This window comes from Dermacentor silvarum, chromosome 1 (assembly GCF_013339745.2).
Source record: "Dermacentor silvarum isolate Dsil-2018 chromosome 1, BIME_Dsil_1.4, whole genome shotgun sequence".
Lineage (NCBI taxonomy): Eukaryota > Metazoa > Arthropoda > Arachnida > Ixodida > Ixodidae > Dermacentor > Dermacentor silvarum.
In genome coordinates, this window is record NC_051154.1 from 206,396,309 (window position 1) to 206,424,113 (window position 27,805).

General features: G+C 45.5%; 2 protein-coding genes across 2 annotated transcripts; both read right to left on the reverse strand.

Annotated features, from left to right (window-relative positions):
* Nucleotides 1-456: 456 nt before the first annotated feature.
* Nucleotides 457-25,652, reverse strand: LOC119436622 (annexin A7-like). Its single transcript, XM_049659124.1, has 7 exons — nucleotides 25,386-25,652; nucleotides 23,066-23,815; nucleotides 12,567-12,590; nucleotides 12,397-12,472; nucleotides 10,443-10,537; nucleotides 524-728; nucleotides 457-467 (listed from the first exon to the last, which is right to left on the reverse strand). Exons 2-7 carry the CDS (start codon nucleotides 23,792-23,794, stop codon nucleotides 457-459), a joined length of 1,140 nt encoding a protein of 379 aa, XP_049515081.1. The 5' UTR covers nucleotides 23,795-23,815; nucleotides 25,386-25,652.
* Nucleotides 25,653-26,201: 549 nt separating this feature from the next.
* Nucleotides 26,202-27,210, reverse strand: LOC119436682 (biogenesis of lysosome-related organelles complex 1 subunit 2-like). Its single transcript, XM_037703645.2, has 4 exons — nucleotides 26,993-27,210; nucleotides 26,690-26,809; nucleotides 26,500-26,604; nucleotides 26,202-26,406 (listed from the first exon to the last, which is right to left on the reverse strand). Exons 1-4 carry the CDS (start codon nucleotides 27,090-27,092, stop codon nucleotides 26,375-26,377), a joined length of 357 nt encoding a protein of 118 aa, XP_037559573.1. The 5' UTR covers nucleotides 27,093-27,210; the 3' UTR covers nucleotides 26,202-26,374.
* Between the last annotated feature and the right edge of the window lie 595 nt (nucleotides 27,211-27,805).

A 27,805-nucleotide genomic window follows, 5' to 3' on the forward strand; every position in this document is an offset into this window, starting at 1 on the left:
GGGCGATGGCCGTCAAAGAGCTCACATGCGAGCCATACGAAGCGCATTCTCTGAATTACATGGAGTAATCGGTGACGGCGCCGGGAAGTGTGCACTCTTTTCGCCGCTTTGCTGGCACGGTCTTTAGACAGCACAGTGCGAGAGGCTGGCGGTGGCTATGGAGAGGACGCGCTTTTTTATGAGCTGTATAAAGTGTGTCATCTCTGTTACTCGAGCCAGCATTACCGCCAACTTCCGTTCCCTTTCAATAAAATTACAGCTAATTTTCCCTGATAGAGGCACAAATTCCCCAAGTTTTCCCTGAGTATTTCCAGAATATTCAAAATCCCTGAGAATTCCCTGTTTTCCCTGTTGGTAGACACCCTGATCATTACATAATACGGTCCCTGCTCTTTCAGGTTTTCTACAGACCATTTCGCAGCTACCCCCCCGATATTAGGAATTCCCGACACACTTTTAGCTGAACACTGCAGTTTTACAAGCACAGACACTAAGAAACAAGCAACAGAGAGTTTGCACTCACTCTGCTTGTAGATCTGCTTTATGGCAGCAATTTCAGCATTGGTGCGGGTGCAGAGGATTTCAATCAGGCAGTCCTCGTCAGTGCCAACACCCTTCATGGCAGCCTTCAGCTCAGACGCCAGGAATTCGTAAAGTGGAGTCATCAGCCCAACAATGACATCCTCGAATTTCCCAGACAGCTCCGACTTGAGATCCTTTACAAGGTCCTGAAAAAGTAAAGCAGGCAGTAGGCAACTCTGTCAACCACGATGAAAGTAAAAGCACCTCGAAACAAACAGAAGACCGTAACATAAAAGTAGTCATATCAGATGCGACAAAAAGAAAGCAAACCAGTTATTTATTAAGTCGTCCCTCCTTCCCTCACAGAAATAGAAAAACTTAATGGTGGCTAAATGTACTATGAAGACCTTGCAGCAAAAACATGGCCCAGCATAAGCAGCATGGTGTACAAAATTTTGGAAAGCTGCAATCAGCAAATGCTTATCAACACATGCATTGAGCATGAACATTGGTCAGTAAAATATAACTCGAGTACATTAAACTCAAACAAAAAAAAATATTGGAGGCTAAACAAAAAAAATTTAATGTTTTCTGACCTGTACATAAAGCATCATATCATGGTTAGTGGAACGGCAAGGAACTCATTTAAATCATCGCAAGTATAATACCAGTACTGTTTGTATCTTTTTTCACTGTATACCACTTGCACTAAGCAATGTGCTACTATGAACCAATTAGCCTATAACCAAGACTTGTGCTGGCATACAGCTGCTTATATGGCTTTCCTCAAAATTAAAATATATAAGTACCATGCCAGTCAACGAAAGGGATACTAACGCAAATTGCAATAACAGATTTATGTTGTAGATCACAGTGCATGGTACATTAACGCACCATTCCTGCCAGGATCCAGAGCTCTAATTTTTTCATAAAATGCAGAAAGAGTCAGAAGAGTGGCTCCACTGACACTAGCATGAGCTGCTGCAAGCGCCAAGTAGAACATGAACATACGCTTTGTTACTATCTTCATATTTTTGTTCACCGTGCTGATCAATCAACCTGGGCTTCTTTCACTGCAATCTCTAGTGGTGCACAATTCAGATACTAGATGAAACCTTGACTCCGTCTAGGGAAGTTCATTTGAAACCATGTGATGAGCCCTTGCAATGAGAGTGCACTAGAATGAAATAGTTTATAAGCTGGCATCTTTCTTGGCAAGATCCATTCATGCCAAGTGATCTAGTGCTTATGTTTTGTGTCTACACCTACGTGTGCACTGACCATCACAGATTTCAATTCAAAATTTGTGTGCTTGTGCAAAAGTGCATTTTCAATCTACTTTAGCTGAAAAATATTTTCTTGTTAAATGGTTCATATTTTATTTCGAATAAAGGAATCTCTTAGTGGTAGACCACAGGACATTCTTTCAATGTGCCAGACATTTGCCAAGGTTGTTTTTGGCAAATATGTAAGTTACTCTGACTGTTTAAATATATATCTTGCATTAACTATTCTGGCATATCAGAACAATTATGGCACAGAAATGCATGACCCAATTAAAGGATTGCTGTTCCTTTTTCCCCTTGAGACAGTGCTAAATCTGCCATGTAAAAAAATAACAGGAGTTTACATGCATACAAGCAAACTATATTTTAAATATACATGCATTGAAAAAGTTTTGTCAGTGCACCCAGAAAAAAATATTCTGATACTATTGTAACTTTCCCACACAATACTTTTCAAGTTGAAATTAAAAAAAATGTCAGAATCCCTTTAGGTTCAGACAAAAAATCTGATAAGTAGCTCTGTGCATTAAAGCATGCATCTTATAAACAAAATAAGCTGCGAAAAAAAAAAACATTTTTAGAAGCAAAAAAAATTTTTTTTTTCATTTCTCTTTTAACACTAGCATTTTGTTCCCATAGGCAAAGTGCGGCGTACACTGGAATCGCTGCAGCAGTTGTGTGGGTCACATTTTCAACACTCAGGGGAAGCCCTCATAAAGGCTTTGTATACTCATTAAGGCTTTGTATATTGGCACACATATCGGGGAAAAAGCATTCTAACCTACAGCTGGCCTCATTTGCAGAACTGAAAGCAGGCAAAGTAGCAAGTGTGGGCAACATTAGAGAACATTACAAGTGTCCTCAATAATTGATTAATTTTTCCAACCCACTGGCACATCTGACAGTATAGGCAGCCAATAAAGTCATGCCTTCCGTCACATACCAATTCAATATGTATTTCTTGCAGTTAAAGAATATTACCCTTTAAACTTCTCTCATATATAGGACATGTGCTAAAGTGCACAGAGCTTTTTATTGAAGGTTTTCATTCAGGCCACCAAGGCATCTTTCTTGTTTTGAAAACAATCTTGTCTGTGAAAACTGAAGCATTCAGCATTATTAACAGCGAAGCTGTTTAGGCCAGCCATAATGTGTGGTTCGTATCAAGAAACTATCATCAGCAATAAAGAAAGAAATAGAAGGAAATAAACTTTCTTCCCGAGACGGGATTCGAACCCGCGGTCCCAAGGCGAACGTCGTAACCACTAGTCTATACAGCCACGCTTGCAGAACATGCATTTATGTGAACCATATGATTGCGTTCGAGCGTCGTCTTCGTCCACAGCTGGCGTGTTCGCAAGTGCTCGTGCCAATGCTCTGCAAGGTGAAGAAGAGGTTTTGCGTACTATGCTTGGGAGAGAGATGAATAAAATGAGAGCAAGAGAGACGCATTCATGGAGCGGGTCTGCTAGAATGCGTGGTCGGCATTGCAACGCGGTGTCAGTGTTGCAAGCTACGCTATGCAACGCGCAGTGACAGCCGCAAGTCCGAGAGAGAGAGACACGCATTCACGGAGCGGGTCTGCAGGAACGCGTTATCGGCATTGGAATGCGGTGTCCGTGTTGTAAGCTGCGCTAAGCAATGCGCAGCTACGGTGGCTAGAAGGGGGAGGTGAGAGAAACGGTGGCGGCGGAGTGTTGCACGCAATCATGAGAGCAGCAGCGGCACTGCAGTCGCTAGCAAGATCGCTCCCTGGGCACGGAGGCACGACGGTTGGTGCCGCTGGTTTCGAAGCGGGCGTTTTTGTTCACAACTAGCGGTCGCATATTTGATATAACTAGCGTTAAACTAATGCATATCATAGCTTGTTAGTAGAGGAGACAATAAATGACTAGCAGCTATCTTCTGATGAGTGGTTAAGTGTTAAAGATGCATTCACTTCGGGCACGTCACAGCCAGCACAAATATTTTTCGCCTTCTCTCGGTCGCACGCATTCTACATGCTTTCTCGAATCGTTAGGAGTAAAAAAAAATGATTTTAGCTAATGTGAAGAATATTATGCTAGTAGTCTGGGTAGAGAAAGCTGCATCTATTTCTAGGCTAGGTGTGAAGAGATCCTTAGGTCATATTACTGCGACGCACTGCATCCTGCTCGTCAAATTGGTTAATACCAATATATGACGCTTTAGAAATTATTCCACATAAAAATTAAGTAAACAAACTTATTTTAGTCGCCAATGCGATGAACAAGAATGGTGGTGACCATGAGGAATACTCAAAAGGACGACAGACAGCACTTGATTATATGATTCAATATCATGCGCCAACTATCAACTATCACGCGCCAAGATTTAAAATATGCAAATGCCAAGTAGCTGGAAAGAAACAAGATAATATTGCTTGCCGTCGCTTGGAGATACTGAGATTATTTTTTTGCATTCCGCCTAATTACATAGCCTTAATTAATCAACTTCTCAAGTATTTTAATTAGATGAAAATTAAGTGTCAATGAGAAAATTGTAGGGCAACATAATAAACTCCCGATACATCTTTCTGTTGCTCAACACCTGCAACACACAAACGTTTTTCTGAGCGTAAAAGAAGCCCGCGAATACACGTAAAATTACCGCGCGACCTGCCGCTCGAGGCACCTTGCATATATTCGCGGGCTTCTTTCACGCTCGGAAATATGTTATACATAACATATTGAACAACAGAAAGCTGTATCAGGAGTTTTTCATGTTACTCTACAACTTTCTTATTGACACTTTTCATCTAATTATAATATTTGAGAAGTTGATTAATTAATTATGACTAATTATGTAATTAGGTGGAATGCAAGGAACAATCTCAGTATCTCCAAGCGACGGCAAGCAACATTACCTTGGTTCTGTCCCGCTGCCTTGGTTTAAGTGCCTCATCGTCATCAGGCACCGAGAAAAGGGATGGGTTTTTTTTCCCCAATTTTCCACCCAAAACATAGCCTGTTGTGCAGCCCGGCGCAAAACAGTGCGACTGTCGTTTCATGCGACTTGCCATTGCTTCTTATGGCATGGCAACATGTAAAAATATTGTCACCACAAGGAGGCACAACTGCACAGCATGAATGCAAACAGAAACGAGCATGGAGCAACAAGAACCGAACAGAACCATGCCAACCGAGCGCACTCGCTAGCTCCGGCAGCAGCCGATCTACAGCGGAGGCATCTAAGTGTCGACACGCACGCCACCACTCGGCATCATGAATCACTGCAACACGCGCCGCGCTCTCCGACGGCTGCGTTGCTCCCACCTCCCCCATTTAGCCACCGTAGCGCAGCGACGGCCATAAGTCAGAGACGCGCGAAAAGGCATTATCATGAGTAATAGGATGAAAAGTATGCGTGCACTTCAGAAAAATGCTGGGCTAAGATCGCCCAGCTTCGCTGTTGCAAGCCTTGCGCGGCCGAGTGCAAGGTTAAGCGTTTTTTTTATCCTAACACAAATGCAAATTTTTCGGAGCAAATATATTTTAAATATTGTCTGCCTGAAAGCTTCACAGCCATTATATTACATCACAGATTTAGCATTATTTAAATAAATATAAACAAAATCTTCCCAATTTTGGCAACATATTTTTGTGCCAGTATTGCTTGATACTATACCCAAATGCTTGAAACTAAATATATTTTAACAATGAGACCAAATCACATACTTAGGGCTGAAACAAACTAGTAAATGAACTTACTAACTTTAACACTACTGCAAACATGTAAAAATTTTGCCAGCGAAATCTGCAAGTAAAAAAACACCGGGACACTTGGGATGGAAAGACACAGGAGAAACGTTGTGCAAGGATCAAGCCATATGCCAAGTGCATTACATGCAGGCACCTCTGTCACTGTCCATTCAAGTGACGCTAGCCAGCTAAACAGAATAAAGCGGAGTGAAGTCAAAGTAATAGCACAACTTCAGTCAGAACTACTCTAACATACATTACCAGTACCTCGCTCACAATGGCTTATAATATAATACGTCAGTGGAAGCACAGGAAGTATAAATGGACTTTTCTCAGCAATGTTTTTCTAGAAAAACTCACATAAATGAGCAAAGAACCTGTGTAATGTGACACGATCCAAACTTCTAGAAGTAAATCAAGTATGACATCCTTTTAAATGTCCCTCTAAGTTCAAACTTCATGGGCAAAGCAAAAACATAATACAAGGGATAAAGAAGCAATGCGCTAAAGTGATTGCAGTAATACAGTATAGACCACTTAGAACGTAACCGCTTATAGCGCAGGACCGGATATAATGCGGTCTTTTCAGACTCCCGTTAATTTTCCCATAACACTCCATGTACTATACACGTATCGCTTATAGTGCAGTTGCGGGAAACGAAATACCGGTTACAGTGCGGCTGCCTGGAAGTACAGAAGTGAGCGGAGACGGCGAACGCTCCCCTCAAACGGGTGCCCCAAGGAGTGCTCGAGGAAGAAAGATAGACGAAGTGGAGGAGAAGGGCACGTGGTGCGAATGAATAGCCAGTGAGGCTGAAACCAGAATCTTGAGTGCGAGTCGTGAAATATCACGGCGCTCATGGCGGGTGAGCGCCACGAAACTGCCAACGCCGACCAACGCTCGCTTCACGATAACAGCAGTAAACGAAACTTCAGGGAGCGGGCGACGCCGGCACATCACGGCGAAGGGCACACGCGGAGACCGTGGAATGTGAGAGAGGAGGGTGGCAGGGAAGCGGATTTCGCCTCGGCAACTCCGCCGCTTCGGTGACTCCCCTCGCCCTCCCTCGTAGCTCCCTCACTTTCGACTGTCACCGTGCGCGCCCACCGCCGCTCCAGCCGGCGCGGCGCCAGCTCCCTGAAGTTTCGTTTTCTGCCGTTATCGGGAAGCAGGCGTTTGCCAGCCAGGGACAGCGCCGCTGCTTCCCTCTGCGCCGTAGCCGCAGCGTGCAAGGTCAACACATGACTAGAAAGTAGAGGAAGCATAAAGGAGAAAGAAGGGTTCACTGCCATTTTCTACACGTGGCTACGGTAGCGTGGCTGAGGTGTCAGTACGTACACGCATGTTCCAGCGCAACGCAGAATCGGCGACCTTGCCATTTGAGAGAGAGTGAAATTTCCGCCGCATTTCTTTTTTCTTTTTTGTTTCGTTCGCACGCGACATTGAGGGGTCTCTCCTAAGCTTTTACTCTATGGCGGTGCCGGAGCAATGCCGGTCGGTGGCACCGCCGCGTGATTTGGTTCGAATTACCGAGATTCGACTGTACATTGAATGCAAACGTTCTAGCCGCATTCCTCGACTGTCGCATACGCGTGGCGGCTCGGTGCACATGTTTTGCATATGTGTGGGCCTTGAAAATGGTTGCTTTGGTTATAGTGCGGTACTGCTTATAGTGCGGATATTCGCGACTCCGGCGACTTACGTTATAAGCGGTCTACACTGTATTTCACAGGAACAGAAAAACAGACCAAATTATTCAAACAACGAATGCATAAAAAAAAATTTTACTGTATCAGCATGACATAGTTCAGTAGTGAAATCCATGACCTTCATTTCTACTTTGCATGAAATCTGAACAAAGACTGCAATATTCTTCGCCTTCAACAAAATGGTAAGTGCTCAAAATCTGTCAGGAGAACTGGCACGAAACTTCCAATGCAATGGCGAGAATGTCGCCATTCTACTTTTGCGGTACAGCGTACAGTACGCAGTACAGTACAGTTCTGCCTTCACAGTACTGTACTGACTCTTGCACAACATGTGCATATCCCATCTAAACAAATGTGCTCTTCACTACAACGCACATGACCCCATTATTTCACCACCAGTGTGAACCAGCTGACAACTAATCGTTGGGGTCTATGTAGTGAGCGAGCTTAAGGACAGCATATGGGCTGCAGTGAAACTGAACTACACCTTATTAACTGAGCACTTCCACTATATTTGTCCCCTTCAACACCTCGCACCAATTCAAAATGAAACAATTGCTTGCCACAACCACCATTGCCACCACAGAGGCACATAGCCAATACTGTGTCCTGCACATCAGAAAATGTGAAAAAGAATAAAATAACTCAAACCATTCCTGCGTGCTTCCTGCAGCTCTTTTCCGAATGATAACCTCGGCAATTGTAGCAAAGACAAAGAAGCATTAAGTGTAAACGAAATCTTAATAAAAGTTGTTAAAGAGAAACGCAGCTCATTCTGAATTCTGGGGTTTTACGTGCCAAAACAACGATTTGATTATGAGGCATGCCATAGAGGGGACTCTGGATTAATTTTGACCATCAGGGCATCTTTAATGTGCCCCCAATGTACCGGCGTTTTTGCATTTCACCACCATCGAAGTGTGGCCGCCGCGATTTGATATCTCGATCTTGTACTTAGCAGCGCAACACCATAGCCGCTAAGCCACCGTGGCGCTGGTAGCAGCTCACTTTAAATATTAGTGGCTATTATCAGCAAAAGATAACCTAAATGCACAAACTTGATGTTATCAGAGTACGAGTTTCACAACACACCCAACATAACTTCAATCTAAAACAGCAAGAATGCTCCCCTGTACAGTAGCCAAGAGGTGCATGTCCTGATGCAAGACAACTCATGGTAAGTGGCCTTTGAAACAATTGGAGATAGCAAATGTTTACTCAATATATCTTGTGACAGCAGCTGCTTGCAAAATAATACCCACACCTAGGACGCAAGCGTACTTGCACTGCACAATTGGCTCTCATTTAGCAGCCGGCTGTATTGAATAGCACAACTTGCCCTGCTTAATAGGAATGTTGTTGAAAGGTAGTGAAACGTATGCACACATCAAGCCTCTACAAGGGCAACTCCAAAGAACCACCTACAGTAGTTCGTACATGAAAACAATGGTTGCAGGGATTGTGTTCATCCATTTCGTTGCACGTTGCAGTGCCATGGCACAGCACGTTTTGGGCATAGGGGGCCGCTTCACGGCAAAGTCGCTTTCTCACTTCGTGCATGCGAGCCTGCCACTTTCCCTTTATCTGTCCTCGGAGGGTGCCCATACAGAGGGGGCCATAAAGCACTCACTCCTGTCCACCCAATTTATCTGTTTGGGTGGGGACTCTCGTTCCCCTCTCTCCTGGTGGTTGGGTCCAACCGTGAGAGCGCAGGCGCGGGGAGCTCTCAAACAGCAACACGATGTCTACTGAATCCTTGTTCTCCCGGCAACCCTTTTTGCTGGCTGGCCAGCCTTTCCAAAGGTAATCGACCAGAGGCAGGTGCGTACCTGTTCACTGCTCCTGCCAACGAGATGCGGCTCACTTCATGTGCTAGGTCATACTCCGCTGGGTCCCCTTGGAAGCTATCGAGCTGCAGGAATATTGCCCCGGTAACACAGCTGTTGGAAGCCGTCCTCCTATATAGCGGCATGTTACAGCGTTTTTGCGACTTTCGTTACGTTTTCAGGCTTGCGTGACTACATTTAGTTTCCCTTGATTTCTCTCGACCTGGTGGTCGGCTCAAGCTTTGGTAGCTGCTTTGGCCCTCGCGAGCGTGTTCTAGACAAGTGCGTAGACCTCTGTACTCTGGGCCTTCTTAGTGCGGCGCTGTCTCACTCCCAGTGGAGATTGAACGAGCATATGCTTCGGGCTCACGTAACCCACGCAGCTGAGCTGAATATCCCCTGTGAGCACATATCCTCAGACCTGTACGGTGATCTAGGTGACCCCATTGGAACACCATGTTAGAGAGACCACAAGGTTTACTAAGTCGTATATCTGGCCACATAATAAATCAGAAATAAAGCAGCACATTTAGTAGACACCAGCCTAAAGGGCTATATTCTAAGCCTAAGAAAGGCAGAACAGTGGTCATGTATTTACCTGCCATATTACCTTTAATGGCTTTATAAATGCACATGGCATATTACTATCCTTTTGCATATACAACCAATGAAAAGCAAGAATGAGCACGCACTACCTTTACATGCTCAATTAAAAATAATTAAATTCTGGGGTTTTATGTGCCAAAACCATGATATGATTATGAGGCATGTTGTAGTGGGGAACTCCAGATTAATTTCGACCACCTGAGGTTCTTTACCTTGCACCCAACTCGGGGTATGCGAGCATTTTTGCATTTCGCTCCATCAAAATGCGGCCACCTCTACCGGGATTTGATCCCGCACCGTTGGGCTTAGCAGCACAATGCCATAGCCACTACCCCACCACGGCGGGCATGATTATTAAAACAGCACCCTGCAGGTGCCTTTTATAAAATTAAGCTGTTCAGTCATGTGCTTCATTTACATTACAACAATAATTCCCTGATTACACAATGTGGCCTGTGTTCAAATTTCAAGCAGCAACACTGGTCCCAACCAGGCAAGCAAGCAACAAATCAACCAAGATAACACTCCACTGCATGCCCCAGACAACAAGAGATGATCGAAGCCAAGCTAGACACACCAGACAAGCCTACTACAGCCAGACACACACGTACACGACCTCCTTCATTGCAATATGGCGAGGAATGCAGCTTGCACACTTTCCCCAAGATGACACCCCAATGGAAAGGCAAAACAATAAGCAAGCCACAAGCTATCTCTACTCCGGCACTCCAGCATCCATCAAGCACAACTCGGACAATGGGGCCATGACTCACCCGTCCAAACATCTGCTTGTACGTTGTCATGATCGCCTGTCGCTGATCGCTTGTCCTTTTGGCAAGAATAGCAATGATGGCAGCCTCATCAGTGCCTGCATGCACAAGCACATAATGAGAAAATGCATTGCAGCCAGAGAGGAACAATGCACCATCCATTAAAATATCTCAAGAAAAGAAACTGAGAACATGCAGGCACTGTTACATTGAGTCACTTGCAACTCAACACTTCGGAGTTCCCCCAAGACACTCTTTTATTCTCCTGCTAAAGGGAAAGAGTAAATCTCAAGACTACAAGAGAAAGGGCGGTTATTTTCCCTCAGGGGGCACGTTCCAGAGTGCCAAATGGAGTGAACTATGTATTCAATTCAGCGTTGCCATCAGAATTATGAAGGCTCAAAAAAAAGTGTGCACTACTTGTACCAAAGCTGATCGAACTAGTACTAGTGCATAGTGCTACTATGAAACACAGGAGTAATACAAACATTACCTTCTGGCATGCAAGGGCGTTGAATGTCTTTCATGGATGGGAAAGGGAACAGTCACCCAGCACTGCAATGTCTGGTAAATGCTTGCAAAAGGTAACCATTCCACAGGCTGGATAAGTGACCTCGCCCTATTACCCAGTGACACTGGTTATCAGCCTCGCACTACAACAAGTGCCATTTTTGCAATTATCCCTTCAACCAGTATCGCCAGTTCGTAACCCTTTCAGACACTATGTACACAGCTGTGTACATTGCGAACTCGCACCTTTTCCTCTAAGCGTGTTACATATGTTGCCAATCTTGTGGTTCCCGCCGAATTCTAAACTCTTCCGTCTTAGAACTGTGGAGTTTACTGCACCATACAGAGAACACAGATAAAGCTAATGTGAAAAATATTCAGCATGGCAGCATGCAGTTCGGTGTGGCCAGATAAGCTATCTCATTTTTTCTGCGTGTATTGTCTACATTGCCTGTTTCAAAAAATTATCTACCAGTTATAATGATCCTGCAACCGTCTGAGCATCAAATGACAATATCCACACTCACAGAGTGTCCTCTCAGTGTCATCAGAATTTGTGTATGGTCACAAACATGTACAAAGAGTGGTGGTGGACACATTCGGAATGCTCTATGCACCGCGGAGTGGAGCAGTGCTTGACTCTGCTAGCTAGTGAACTGCTCGTATATCTCTGCAGAGTTTCTCGCACTGCTGTCTTCCTCATTTTACGAGAAAAAACTCAATGATGCAAACAAGCTCACTGAGAAAATGCACCACGAAACATCTCGGACACTGAGGAGGCGGATGATGTTTTGAGTTTGTCAGTTTTGCTTGCATTGAAGAAGCGGATGAAGAGAATGTGCAAGATGTAGTATTTACAGGTACCTCTGGTACTGTGTATAATTGTGAAATAAATTTTCAAATAAAAAAAAATGCCTTCTCTCTTCAGTGAGCACACTGTTCATTAAACTGCCTGCTCACAACTTTTCCTATAACAGTGACCAAACACATAATAAAGTCTTTAAAATGTTAGCTACACCAGCTATGCAGCCCAGAAGCCATTGATGCAACAGTTCTTGCATGTCACTGGAGGTGCAGTTTAGTATTGCACCACATTCTTGAAACCTTTGCACCTCTTGATGTCAAGCCACTAACAACACCACTGTGGGGCACCTTTGCACTTCAGTGCACTCTTGTTAATACTTTACAGCCAGGAACACCGTGTGATACAATGTGAAACAATTTGTGTGTGAACATAATCTGTGTGAAAAGGATAGAACAAACAATGCTCACAAGAATGATGACACCTACTGTTCTGTGACAAAATTTCACAAATTAAAGGTGTCCTCTTTCATGTGTGCATGGCCTCTGTTCTTAACCTGGCTGTTACACCAAATGGACATGTAACATGGTCTCAAACAGGCAGACAATGGTTTTAAGCTAACATGTAAACAAGAATACAAATTACCAAAGCCCTTCATGGCCTTCCTCAGCGCCTGGGCGTCATCCTGGGGATTGAATCCTGGGTAGGGTTTGATGGTGGCCTGTGTAAAGCAGAGGGGATTATCTCAACTGTAAGAAGTCACGATTTTTATTTTAGAACAAATCCGAGAAGAAATCCATGACGACTAAACTCACCATGTTTCTTGCGTTGCCTGGACTCTGTAAGCAGAGAGACACACAAGGAAAAGTAAGGAATGGTATAAGTGCCGAGCAAAGCGCACGGTTGTTTTCAAAGTGGGACAGAGCTAGGGGCGGGGCGACGTCGGACGGAGCGCCGCCGACACAGGAAACGAAACACAGCAACAGCAAAGAGGAGGAAGGTGAACATGTGCAGTGACGTTATAGCCACGTGACATTAGTCACGTACCCCCTGACAAATGCAGCACTTGTATTTTGCTTTCACCGCAGCGCGTAATACACACACGTGCCCAGCGCAGGTCCAGGCGATAAAGGCGAGAGGAGCCCGTCCAGAAACATTACGGACCTCTTGCGGACTTACACGAGGCGGCGAGCTTTCTAATGGCGGCCTGGAAAGCCACGCCAACGGGCAAGTTAAATGAGCCGCCGTCCCATGGGGCGGCTACAGCGCGACAGGGCAAGAAGCAAACGGATCGCTGATCATTACCGCAAAACAGCATTCGGTCAACCATAACGTCCCCATAGCGACGACGCACGTTTGCCTTCGTGCGCGTTTCTAGATATTCCCGTTCAGATCGAACGGCAGCTGGCGATCGTCCCGATCAAACTTTAGGACGTCGGGCGGAAGCGCAGAAGTTGCACAAGAACAGAGACTTTACCCGAGAATTCATGGAAAAACACGGAGTGGCTCACCCGAAAGTCGCTGTTGATGCGAATTTAGTAACGCAAAATGGCCCCCGCTGCGGTCAAACTGGAGCAGTCAACGCAAAAAACCTGGCCACACCTACTCCGGCATCCACACTAGCGACCGCTGATCGTCGTCGAGCCGGACAAGCCGCGAGACCGAGACTAGCGAAGCAACGCGCGCCGCCGGCGCCGCTAAAGGCGAAGTCAAGATGGCGCTGCGCTCGCCAGAGATAAACTGTTGAACAAAGGAAGTGGCAACAACCTGACGACGCGAGTCAAACGGAGCGATTGCTCACGCGACCTAATTGGGTCATCGAGATCCGACATTGTTCGCGACCAGGCAAAAGACTGAGTGCGCTTGCAAGTCTATTACCTATCTGTTGAAATAACAAGCAACGCCCCTGCAAAAGTGCGCCGTACCACTGTCACGCCGGAACTTTCCGACTTGACGAACTCATTCTGCGCCCATATATACAGACGCACACGGCCAAAAATGAAAAAAACTGTTTATTACACTCTGCTGGGCGAAAGAAGAGTTTGAAACGGCGAAAAGTTTCTGTATGCACGTGACAGCTTGACTGCAGCGTATTCCTCTTCACTAACATACACAAGCAGCAGTTTTTTCTCGTATGTGCGGGCCGTGCAAGTACGTAGTACGTGTGTGTGTGTGTGTGTGTGTGTGTGTGTGTGTGTGTGTTACTTTGCCCGTAATGAGAGGGCCAGCCAAAATTTTAAGCCGGAACCAAAACGGCTGGGTGTCTCTTCTAACGATAGAGATACGCGAGGATCCTCCCCCCACTTAAAATGGGGAAACAACGGATTGTGTGCCTTGAGCGCGCCAGCTTCCTGGAAAGAGGCGCGCAATGTGTGAACAAAAAAAGAAAAAGAATGACTTTAAAAACGGCGGAAAGGTAGTAGGTCCCGTTGACGAAACGACCTCGAGTGTAGGGTGGGTGGGCACCACCACGCTCTCATGGAGACAACTTGGCAAGCATACCGCGCGACTCTCTTCCCCATACAAATGCGCCACCGTAAAAATGCACGCGGGATTTGCTTCGTCGCTGCCCGCCTCGCAGAAGACCCGCTTTTCCACCCTTCCATCCGTTCTTTTTTTTTTTTTTCCCGCCTATTAGCCGCGCTGCCTAGCGTGCTCTGGCGCCAGGATATCGACTGGGGCCGTCCGAAAAGTTGGCCCGTTCCCAAGGCAGAAGTTTCTCGCTCTCGGGGCGCTAAAAATACGTGCATCAGACGACTACGCGAGCGTAAAGAAATAAAAGACCGCGCGCGCACGGGCGGCGTTTTTAGGACTCTCTGGTCATCACCACGCAGCTGCGGGACGGCCAAGAACGTTACACAGGTTACACAACACGCCCCCTCCCCCACAAACCGTTCCCTTTATTCTCACTCTTATCTCCTTCTCTGCACTTGCAACAGCTGCAACGCTGGCAGGCGAGCGGTGTGGCGAGCCCTGCGCGCTTTATATTTGTTTTTTCTTACTTTTCTAATACTACGCAGAAATTCTCGCTTTATTTGCGTACAGGACGCAAACTATACAAAAAGAGCCCGAGAGTTCTGGTACAAGTTGAGCGTTGAGCGCATCGACACCGGACAACAAGAAATGGACCTCACTGCGCTGAGTGACCATTTCTTGTTGCCCCGCGTCTGATGCACTGGGAAACTGCATAATCTCGTCCAAAAGGTACCGAAATTCTCTTACCACTTCTTACATGCTTTCTATTGTTACAATTGTACTTAAAAAAGCCGCACTACAAATGCAGTGAAATACATACCAAGTACTGCTCCCTCACATTAGTGCCTATGAATAGGACGAACGCGGAGCCTAAAGAGGAAAGAAAAGCGCGCCGTCGAACACCATCTCGGGGCGACAAATGCACTATTCTGGCTAGCTGGCGGATACAAGCGATTAACGTTATGTCGGCTCTGTTTGAGTGAACATCGTGAGCTTCGGATTCGGGAACCAACTCGTCAATAATGCTTATCAGTTAATATAGATGCATTATGCAGTACGAACGCGCTTTAGTAGACTCACATAGTGCAAAATAGAGCTTGTATACCGCGCGTGTACGCGGTTAACACATTGGACAGTTTTTTAAAGAAACGCCCTTTGTGGCACCTAGATGGCGCAATTAATGTTGCAATTTGAAAATTAAGGCTAGGCAAACTGTTGTTCGTTTAGACGAAACCCCGAAACTAGCACTGATTTCGAGATTTTCGTTTCTAAATTGTGCTGCGAAACACATTGGCTTTCCAGAAAAACTTCCAAAACGCTTACCATTTCTGCTAAATGAATACGACTTCATTAGTACCTGGCCTCGACTTCGCCATTGCCACAAGTGGCCAACTAAAGTGAATAAAAGAATTATTTAGTGTAACAGCTAATTAGCAGACCGCCAGAATTGCCATTTATCATCCAAGCAACGTCCTGCTTTGTTAAGTACTCCACCTGAAGAAGCGAAATTCGACTACCTGCTTCTTCCGTCGTTTTTTAACCCGACAGCGTTAAGGGCCCCGCGTCGCAGAAAATCCGGCGTCGGTGTCCGCGGCTGAGAAAATAATCCCGAGCCACGCCGACCACACAGGCCCTCCGCGTGGCGCAGAGTTGTTAGTGAACTAATTGAATTTCTCAAAGTAAAATCCGTCAGAAAAATCGTAAAGTACGACTTAACCACAACCTACAGACATGATAACGTCGGATTGTAATTTGAATGTACGAGAAAATATAATTATGTTACGAGGAAACTCACAGACCCCTTTTCCAGCATTTCTACAAGACGACTGCGGCGTGCCCGGGTACATTACTTGCAAAAACACCGTCCAGATGGCGCTCGCCTCCTCGGCAGGTCAAACTGGGACTTCGCCTGACGTAATAGTTCAGCGGAAATCCGCTAGGTGGAGATAAGCAATTAAAGGAAAACTGAGACATCCACCCAAATGTAGCAATTTGCTACAATGGAAACGCAACCAGGTTCCTCTAAAGAAAGCCTCGCAGTTGAAGAAAAATTCGTCCTGGTCCGGGACTCAAACCTGGGACCACCGCCTTTCCGGGGCAGCCGCTCTACCATCTGAGCTAACCAGGCGGCTAACCAGGCGACTTCGCCTGTTTGGACAAGCGCGCGCCTCGGGGCAACAGCAAACAATTAATAAAATATTTTTAAAAAATGTCCTAGGGCCTTCACATTTTGATATAAGACGGCTTATATTGCCCCTGTAAAAATGTATACACAGTAATGCATGTTTAAAAGTCAAGCCAACTTTACTGGGATCGGTGTAAGCTTGGTCTTTGTAAGCTGGCTTCCCCGCGTTGTGTGTTGCAGTGAAGCCTACTCCTAAACAAAAATGCGATGCGAACGGAGCCCGATAACGCTATTGCGTTCCACTTAAGGCGAAGCTTAAGCGTCCTCCATTTTTTTTTTCGATGCTGCGTTCGAAGTAACAAAAAGGAGGAAGAAAAGAGGTGGTGAATCTTAACAAAGTACCGGTCAAGACAGAATAAGAGTGGTTTTCTTACGTTTACTACTGGTGACTCCCATATAGAGCCCCCCCCCCCCCCCTCCCTCCCTCCCTAAAAAAAAAAAAAAAATGAAGCACTGATTGCGACAGCAATAACGTTGCGCTGAAGGTGTCCAGAACAGGCGGGATGAGGATCGTCGCCAGTGGCGTTGCAGGCGTCGCACCTCGGTGGTGCACGAGACGAGACGTACCGAAGTGAAACCGTCGGAGTTCATCAGCGCCCATAGAAGGATTACAATTAAAGATTTAGCTTGACGTTTACTGTCCGTGCCTCTCAGAAAAGTGTATGCCCCACGGTGTGTAATGCACAACACTGCCCAGCAGGAACGCTAATGTGCGCACCCACAATGTTCACGCCAGTAGGCCAGTAGCGGAAGCCAGAACGCTGCCCTGGCTCCGGCAGGGCCGACTGAGCGGAGCGCGACGGTGCGTTCACTTGGCTTCGTCGCTTTTACAGCCAAACGCACTGCCCGTCTCTGGAGGTCTTCTAACCCTCCACGCGCGGACCGTGCATGCGTCGTCGTCAGCAGGACAGCACGACGGCGGCGCGAAGGCGGCCGCAAAAAAAAAAAAAAAGGAAGAAAAAAGATGAACTAAAAAAAACGGGTAGGCTGTATCAGCGACGCAGCCGCAGTTGTACACGTGAAATGCCTTGTGCGTGCTGCAGACGGTGTATGGGAACTAGGGTGCAGAAATTACGTAACCAAATACACAAGTGACATTTATTCACGCATTATAAAAGCATACATGCTTAAACTTATGATACAGCTGTAATGGGGGTCCCACGGTGTAGCTTGCAATCGTGCAGAGCCGAGCAGACATGACATTTTTGCAACATATTGCCACATTTGTAGGCCTTACAACTCCTGATGAACACCAGCTTGAGTTTGATAAATTATAGCTACTATGGCATAGTGAGCTCTCTCAAACGCGACCATTCCTCTCCAGGTGGACAACGTACTGTCGAGCTACGCACGCCTATCTGAAAGCCGCACGCGAGGCTACATTGAGCTCCGATAGCGTCATGCGTGGCCCGACAACGGCGCCATCTGTGCACACGACACATGCATGGGCGGGTAATGGCACACAACTATACCAACGTAAGGTGTGTGGGTAGTATGGTTGCAAAGATGTAAGCGATAATGCTATAACATGTTCTCGTTGCATCGGTTTCAGCAAGCGACCCCCTTTGAGCCTTTTCGTAGACGTATACCACGTCAAATAAAGAAAAAATAAAAAGGAGAAAAAATAAGTCGAACGTTGCTAAAACAATTTTTGAATTCACAAAATTTTGTTTTTAATATATTAATATTATGAAGGCCTTCAAAACCCCTTCCCCGGCCCCATTCACACACACAAAGAACCATACATTCGAACCTCGATCTAAGGAATTTTAGAGCGCAGCTTTTTAAGTGCTCGCTCCTGCAGCGAGCGTCGTTGGCGGCGTAGCGATGAAAAGATGGAAGATGAAAGCGAACGCGGAGCGCAGAGGAGGGATGAAAGTAGGTGGGTGCAGGCAACCAGGAGGCGGAAAGCGGAGGAGGGTATGGCGAAAGGGTGAGGAGGAAAGCGGAATGCCGGCGCAGGCACGCGGCCAGCGCGGAAACAAAGCGCTGGTGTGGGCTTCGGATCCACTGCCCATGCGCTACTTCACCTGCGGCGCCGCCACCGCAAGAAAATGCGCTCCGCGCGAGCCACGCGTTCCCGTGTTCATGCTTTCTTTCTGAACAATTAGCGACGCAACCGGTGGAAATGCTTCGTCTGACACTGCTGCTAATTAAACGAGTTGCCCGAGCAGAGCCTCAGCGCCCCCGCCGAGAGTACCCTGTCCAGAATCGAATTATTTGCCATAATATATCCCGAATTCAAAACACAAACGGCTGCGCTCGAAATTCGCATTAGGGAGTATCGTAATCGTCGGTGAATTTTTAGTCGTTCCCCTGGATCGCTTTCGTTGAATACTTGCGGTATGTTGGCACGAGAACACAAGACCACGAAACGCAAATGAGGTGACACAAGAGCCAACCATGCAGCTTCCCGATTCTCCGAAGTGACGCATCACTGCCGTCTCAATTTAAACACGTAATCCAACAACGCACACTCGCTACCGCAAGCTCCTTGAGAAGAACCCACGCGGAAACGGAGGACAAAGCATCGCAACTTGTCGGAGCTCCTCGCGGTGAGCACGCTCGCGCCTGCGGATAACTCAGGCACAACACGCTAGCATATTTAAATTGACTGAATTCGTCAAGAAAGTCCAAAAACTGACGCTCCTGAAGACAAATACCGGTACGCGCGCATCGAGAACTGCTGCCAGTCCATGCGGGCTTTTCAGGTAACATGTGAAATCGAATACCGCGTTTAACTGCGCCGTGGTCGACTAAAAGACATGACATAAAAAATGACATCAGCTAAAAATTACCTTCATCCATACGGCACTCAGTCAAGGTGAGCGCGGTAGTCGAGGAATCGCCGCAAGATTTGCGTGCTCATTCAGAAAACATCGCAGAGCATGCGACCAGTCAAAAGACTGGGCGCTTTCTGCGCGAGTTTTCAAGGCCACGCGCGACGGTAACTGCCTTTGTGCCGCACAAGCAGTCCGATTTCTGAAGCATGTGCTGTCGGGGCTGTAATGCCGAATGGACAAGGCAAGTTTTCCTAGCTCTCTCGAGATTTCGACCGCCATCAGTGCTACAAAAAATCACGGCCCAGAAACAGCTGCATCAACGCGCGGTGTAGCCTTTAATGACAGAGCATAGCTGGCACAGACTAGGGAGCCTACATGCAAGCGCCGTCTCTACAAAACAGCGCTTGCATGTAGGCTCCCTAGCACAGACGCGCCACAAACACCGGGAGCTCGCGCCGCGGCTACGCTGCTTTGGTTACGCTTCTCTGGCTACATTCTCATTCTCGGCATGGGCGGCTAGGAAGGTAATGGTAAGCGCTACGCTACACCGAATCTTTATAATGAGGGTTCGAGCTTTTCGATCGGATCAGTGTCTTCCCAATATTTCTAATGAAATGTCACGTTCCAAGACACCCCTTCACAAAGGCTAAGCCAACAATACCGCTGTGAGAACACGCGAAATTATAATATTCGCAGCCCATGCACAACTATCTTGATGGAAACAAGTTTTCAGTTTTAATGAACATAGTTTTAAACACTAGCTATGGCCGGCGATGCTAATACATCCTAGAAATGCACGGCCGCTGTGTATAACCATGCAAATGTCCAAGCTGTATGTATTATAGCTACCCAGTTCCCACGATAAGCCGGCGTGTTTTCTGTGGAATATCTCATTCTACTCAACTCTGTGCTTTGAAGAACCACAGGTAGTCAATATTATACCCCTGTCACACGGGCACTCGAAAGTCTTTTTAGCAAAAAGACTTCTCCCGAAAAAGAGTCACCCGCAGACACACGACAGGGAGCGATCTCTTTTTCAGAAGTGGTCTTTTCTGGAAGAGGAGTTCGCCAATCTCCTTTACGGCCGAAAAGGAGTAGCCTCGAAACCAGTGGGCACCAGCAATTATCATATATTAAAGAAAATAATCGAATGCGTAATTTTCTGTCGCCTAGGCTCATCATAAAAAATTATTTTATGTCTCACAGAAGGTGTAGTGAACCCAGTAATGCTCATTTTCTTCTGTACTCTCGTAAGCAGGTCGAACGGGCTGGGGATGTCACATGATGACGCTCTTTAAACTACTATAATAAATCTTTATATTAACATTTCTTATGTTAAATTTAATTGAAAAACGTATAAATAATAAGTTTTCGCTTTATAATTTGAGATAAATAAGTTTTTTTGGCCGATATTGTTTCGAACGCTAGCGCCACGCTTTCGGTAGTGTGTCCAGAAGGAAACACTAAAAGGAGATCGTCGGCGCCATGTGTCTGCTGCGCAACACCTCTTCATTCAAAAGTCTTTCAGCTTGGTAAAAGACCGCTTGTGTAAAAGAGTTTTTGCGTGCTCGTGTGACAGAGGTATTAAATCCGGAGTTCCCCACTGTGGCGCCTCTCATAGACCTAGAGTTTTGGGATGTTAAACGGATTAAACTCCACGATTAAGCAATCAATTAACAATGATGATGATCATGGTCCGTTCCAGATACCACCGGCTACTGTTCCTGGTCTACACGCTCGACTCCCGCGCCAATAAACTGGTATTGATTAATAGCCCAAGCAGCGCAAAATGTTGACCTACACTCTTAAAAAAATTTGCACCCTTTGCGGCTTATCTTGCCCCACAACGATAATCGTTATTTGCCTTGCTTGCGTTTCCTTTCTTGAAAACTCGGCGCTCGCTACTTTCCTGTCGACAATGCTACGTCACACTGGTAACGCGCATGCCGATCATGACCTAGAAGTACTGGGCGCGCATCGTTAAAGAAAGAAAATGCGGGCAAGATAGATGACGATTACTGTTGTGGGACAAGCCCCAAGGGGTGCAAACTCTTTTGAGAGTGTACATAAACAATAACTGATAGTCTATTAAACTGTTCATTAAGTTTTGAACAACTCCTGTTTTATGCCACGGTAAGGTTGGAGCGATTCCACTTGTAAAATTCCTGCATGGTATAGAAAATATTCAGCTCAGTTTCAAGCAGCTCAGTTTCAAGTATAACGTGGCTTCAATGCACTAAAAAGCACATGTGTGCAATGTTGTCTAAGGCTATATGACACAGTGCTCCCAGTCCAGGTCTGTACCAAGGAACTTTCTTTTTTTTTCGAGGGAGGTGGGGGAGTTGCAGAAATAACGGCGGCCATTTTGATCATTTATATCGACTTATTGTCATGTGCGAATCAAGCACATCGCTGACATATGTTAATTGGAGGGGAACATTGAAATTAGTTTGACATAACTGTTTTGGGTGTGCTGGAGTAAGCATTATCCATAAAAATAGCAGGAGCCTAGCTGTGACACTACCCCCAGCACACAAATGGCAGTAGATATATTTTATATAAACAGATATTCATGGAAATTAGTATGGTTACAAATTAAGGTTTTGATCGAGCTAAGGGTGAGATCACAAATAAATTTCTTATGTTTTCATATCCTGCCTGTCTAAACTGCCTCTGCAGGGTTACGTGAATGAGACCTAAATATAATAAGGCCTTGATCTTGCATTTTCCATGATATGACTGTTAGTTCCATATTGATGGCTACTTGGTTTGATTCATTTAATGGCCCCTATATGTTTTTAACTGACTGAGGATTTAAAAGTCAGCTTAATGATACCATTGCTGTGAGCCATTGTGCTTACATTTCGTGCCTGGAAGTTCACATTCTAAGAAAGATGAAATTGAAGAACCAGTGAGTACTATGTTAAGACAGATATCCAACACAGTACAGCCCAAAAAAGAGACCAAAGTGCTTTGTGCAGTGGAATACAAAGAAAAGAAATGCTGCCACTCTCTCAGAGGCTCAAGGTTCTTGAAACAACAGATTACAGTGTTGTGCTCATTAGCTGAATACTTTAGAAAAACTACCGACCCCTCTGAATATCAACATTCTGTCTCTACTAAGCAGTAGGTGAAATAGCCTGTTAGGATGTTTCTGAAGGGAAATAATTATCATGAAACCGAGCACAGCCCATGGCTACAATGGAAAGCAGCACAAGTTGCTTCAAATTTTTCATATGAAAATAATTTGTCCCAGTTCAAAGCAGCATAACCATTTTACAATTTAAAGCAATCAGCAGACTAGCAATTGCAGAGATGAAGTAAACACAAAGGAAAACTGTTAGCCTCACATGAAGCATAGCCCCAGAAATAAAGTATGCTTCTACCAGGGAATTGGTAGCCTTATATTACGCAAACTTCCCTTAGCTGCAGTTATTCAGGGCTGTACAAATTTCCTTTAAAATGTTCAGCTACACTCAAAGTGGTGGAAATTACTTTCACATAGAAATGCACATTTCATACCAGCTATTTTGAGACAGCCATGCTTTTTCTTCCAATCAATTATAGTAAAGCGATTTGCTGAGAGAAGCTGCCAAATCCATAAATAATTTTGCAATCACCTCTCAAAGAGCACTCCAGCCACATGGATCTTAAATGTCACAAATATATGTGCTAGCAAACTACAGTACAACCAACAATTTCTGTATCGCTCAATTTTCAACAAAGAAATGTTACAGTTCAGCAAACACCAGGCGAAATTGGCAAATCAAAGTGGGCCATGCATAAAGCCAAACATAGTCACAGCTAAGACACATCCCATTGCATGGTGCACATGGCACACTTACATGTTTACAAAAGCCTTATCACTTACATCTCGTAAACGCTGTCCTGTATAGGATGCTGATTGAGTAACCTGGGCAGCACTGGAGTAAACAGATCCTGCTCCATAGGCTGACTGCGTATAAGGTGCACTGTAACCACCAGGGCCAGTTGTTGTGCCTGCACTAGGATAGCCTGCAGATGGGTGTGGGCTTGGAGCTGCTTGTGTAGAAGGATAGCTAGCAGCAGACACAGGTGCAGAATAGCTACTCTGGCTTGTTGGGTAACCAGGGTATCCTTGAGTGGAACTTTGATGGCCAGTGGCTGTGGGCATGGTGTAACCAGGCTGACTTGGATAACTGGGCTGGCTTGGATAGCTGGGCTGGCTCGGATAGCCAGGTTGACTTGGGTAGCTGGGTTGACTCGGATAGGTGGGTTGACTCGGATAGCCGGGTTGACTCGGATAGCCAGGTTGACTCGGATAGCCAGGTTGACTCGGATAGCCTGGTTGACTCGGATAGCCTGGTTGGCTCGGATAGCCGGGTTGGCTCGGGTAACCAGGCTGAGAAGCAAAACCTGGCTGGGTCGTTGGGAAACCTTGTGAGGACGACGGTGGGTATGTCTGATTTGGTACTTGGGGCGGGTAGCCAGGAGCCTGCTGGCCAACTGGTGGCGCTCCATAGACAGCACCCATCGGGTAATTTGCTGTATCTTGGGATGGGTAACCTGGATATCCCTGCTGAGGAGGATAAGCGTTCCCACTTCCGCCCGGGTAACTCATTGTATCTTGCTATAAGTGGCACTGCAAAGTAGTAGTAACATCCCATGACAATGACATATATGCAATATTTATTAAAAATAGTGAGGTTCATCTAAATATACTTTAGGTGTGGCAGCCCCTTTAACACTGATTGCAGGGCATTCTATAAAGCTTCAAACATAAAAACTGCAAATTCTTGTTCGTCACAAGACGTCCGTCACAAGGAACACAAAAGCATTGAGCTCTCAAGGATCAGGGACTGAGACAATCGCGGTCTTTTGAATTAATCAGTGAAGCTTTATTAATGACATAAGAGATATAGGGGTGACCATTTTTAAGTTTTTCCGGAATTTTTAAACATTGGCTGTGGCAAATGTTTCTTGTCCTGAGCTGGATTATTCAAATTTAGAGGCGGACATTACTAGCATGAAAATTTGAAACACATATTCAACTAGTTATCAAAAATCCAATTATCACCTTTTTATTTAGTCACTTTACAGCAGATATTGCAATTTACTAACTGCAGCCAGTGAGGTTACAATACGTATCTACCTAAAATGAATTTCCAGGATGGCAGAAAGTTGGGCTAGTTGGTAACGAGCATAATAAAACATGATTACTAGCGTAAAGAGACAGGGACTAAAGAAAGAATACAAGACCACGAACCCGGGACTAGCGTGGTCCCGTGTTTTTTCTTTAGTCTGTCTTTTTACGCTAGTAATCATGTCTCCAGGATGACACCAGTTTTAAGATAGTTGTTCCAAAGTGTGAGACGAAATACATGGGCATTCAAGTTACTTTTGTGCTTCAATGCATAAAAGAATGTTTTGGTAAAAAAGTAAGTGGAACAACAGTGCATTTTTACGGCGCATTTCATGGCGCATATCCCCAAACTGTTGTCATTCTGGAAATTAATTCCAAGTGGATATGGCTTGCAAACTCATTGGCTACAATTCGTAAATTACAATATGTGCAGGAAAGCAATCAGAAGTAGCGATTTTTTAAATTAGTTGAATATGTGTTTCGATTTCTCATGCAAGTAATGTCAGTCTCTGAATAATCCAGTTCAAGCACTAGAATTATGTAATCTGCAACAGACGAGTTAAAAAAATTCCAGAAAACTTAGAAATGATCACTCCGCGAAACACGTATAGAGAACGTCCCAAGGTCAAAGGCCGATCAGGAGACTTCTTCGGAGCATCAAGTTTTGCAAAAACTGGTCCCAGCAGTTCTCAGCTTCTGCGAAAGTTTTGTTCTGCCATTCTTTTTTTTTTTTTTTTTTTTTATACCCCCAGACACATAGGGCACAGCCCGACCATGATCGAATCTTGCGATCTCAATTGGCGCCATCCTCAGCTTGCGCAAAGGAGCCAATTGCGGTCGAGAAATTCGATCCCGATCGGGCTCGATCGCGACTGTAAAAGCCTGGTGTGACACCGGTGACATTTTCCTGCTGGCATCGCGACGCGTTTTTCATCTGCAAACAGAAGCCGTGCCTGTCAGTCAATGCAACAGGTAGAAGTTTGCAAATCTACTTTCTCCGCAATGCGCACATTGTCAGAAATTATGCACACAACTGAAGCACTCGAACAAGCGAGAAGAAACTACATACCAAATGTGTGCTCAGCGTGGAACTTGAGCCAAGCTTACGTCACGAGGAAATGCGGGAACGCTCACAGCCGGCAGCCGGATTGGGCGTGTGCGTACAGATTGTTTACAGACACGCACAGTAGTGTGCGCCGTCACTGCCACAAGAAACCACTACGCAATAATGCCAGCAAACAAAAGCCTTGGATCCGATATTAATGCAGTGTTAATAATACAACGGCGGAGCTGGAACACAGCTTCCTCAAAACGCACCAAAAGAGGCCGATAGCGACGACCGGCAAATGTTGGGAGTGTCATTTGCTGCCAGTCGAGAATCATCCGCTACCACAAGTCCGCTTAAACGTAAAGATTTAGAGCACAGTGGTAATGATTAATTACCACTCACCTGGGTTAGCAATGCTTCTAGTACACACCACAATCACAACTTCAGTCTTGGCACCGCTTCGACCGCGTTTTCAGCCGTAGTCTCCGAGGGTAACGTCCACCCGCGCTCCCGGAGTCCGTCGAAGTTTGTTCGCAGGTTGCTGCTACGGCCGCAGAGGCACAACGGCAGCACCTTACGCCAAAAAACTTGATGCGATGGCGCTTGGATTGCATTGTTTTCGCACAGTTTTCTTTTAACGTATGCTTCAACTCGCCCAATTCACACATTTGTATGTTTCGGTGCTCTAAATGCAGAGCAACAACTAGCAGACCCTTCAGCAGTGCTACGCACGTGCCCATAAATTCATAAAGATGCCAAAACCCCAATTCCTACATATATGACAAGTACAGCCCACCAAGATTCAAAAAGCAAAGAAAAACGCACTGCGTGACGATATCAGCGCGAGGAATACTTCATTGCTGCACTATTTATTGTCGTTAAAAAGCCACCGCAATGCAGCTGGTTTCGGCGGACGACCCCGGGCGCAGGATCAATGAGCAGTTTCCAAAATGAAGCCGTATGTCCCGAGTCATAGCAGAACTCAGCCACAGGTTTTCTGTCCATCACATTCATCGTTTTTCGAGGACTTTGAACTTTGCCTCTGAAAAAAAGCAAAGAGTGGGATGCCGCGGGATCGTGAACATTACTCATTCTATTCCAAGATTCGGGTCTCTTAACAGCCAGGGTACCTTACCAAGACGTTTGGAATAAGCATCCAGCTTGTATGCTGCTTGTTCCAATTTAGTAACGCTGTCCTCAACTTGGTCGATTTGGTCCAAGTACGGTTTTAGGCACCGATCTACAGATAGGGAAAAGTTCCCGAGGTTTCGCTCATCAGTGCCCATTCATACACGCGTTTGACTACGAAGTTTCCTGCAACTCACACTTTTCGTTGAGGTCCTTGAGGGCTTTCGAGACGTTGCCGGCAATTTGCTTCATATCACTGTACTTCGTTATGGTCAATTTGTTCATTTCTTCTGTCAATCTGTAATCGTCCAATGTAGCTGCAAAACGCGTAATTGAGGACAGTTAACGTTAGGATGATTGTTACACACGCTACAGCAAAACTCTAGCCGCACTACGTCGCACACATAATGAAAACACTCTGGTATAGGGGAACATGCACCACATTTGACAATCGTCAGCAACGTAAACAACCAGCCCAGATCAGCTGATTCAGAACTCACATGAAAGCTCGGCTTGAACGTATTCTCCTGTTTTTTCAAACATCGTGGCCGCTAGTTCATTTAACTTCGGCGATTCGGTAGCTGTATCCCCAAACTCCATAATCAAATCTACCGGACGTAAATTCGATCTCTTGCAAATGAAAGGAAAGAAACTATCCGAAGAAACGTCTAGCAGAACGCTCGCACTAGCGCAACCGCGGCTGTCAACGCTGGCACAGTGTTGCCGATCTTTAGGCTAAGTTGGCCGAGCCTTGCCTAGAAGCGATGTTATTTTTTGAAAAAATTAATCAAAACTATACCGTTTTTTTTTCCAAGTAATATATGTTTGCATGTGCTCTATAGATGTGTATTTTGATAAGCATAACTTTTATAATAACGCTTGCATTGCCAATATTTTGGCGCTAAATTTGAGTTTCCTCTTTGCTCATAGTGAAAACAATGACCACATTAATCTCTAGATAATGCTTTCTTGAGCTCCTGATCCAAATATAAGTCGCCTATAGGCAACAGTCAATGTGCAAGTTCGCTCAAAGCTCGCTTACGAGTGAGAAGCTTTAAAAAAAAAAAAAAAAAAAACGTGGGAAAAAGCAGCACAGTAAAAGTAAAGCTACAGTCGGCCGAGCAGTGCCATCTGCGGCGGCGAACCATAGAATAATGAGGAGTGTTTTGGAGGTATCAGTAGAGAAGGCAAAAAAATGCGCGATATCAAAAAGTAAATTCGTTTATGCAAGAGCCACCGCCTTGGCTCTTGCATAAACGAACGCTCGTGTACCTATACGTGCGCTGTACAGAAAACTAAAGCCCCTCCATCCA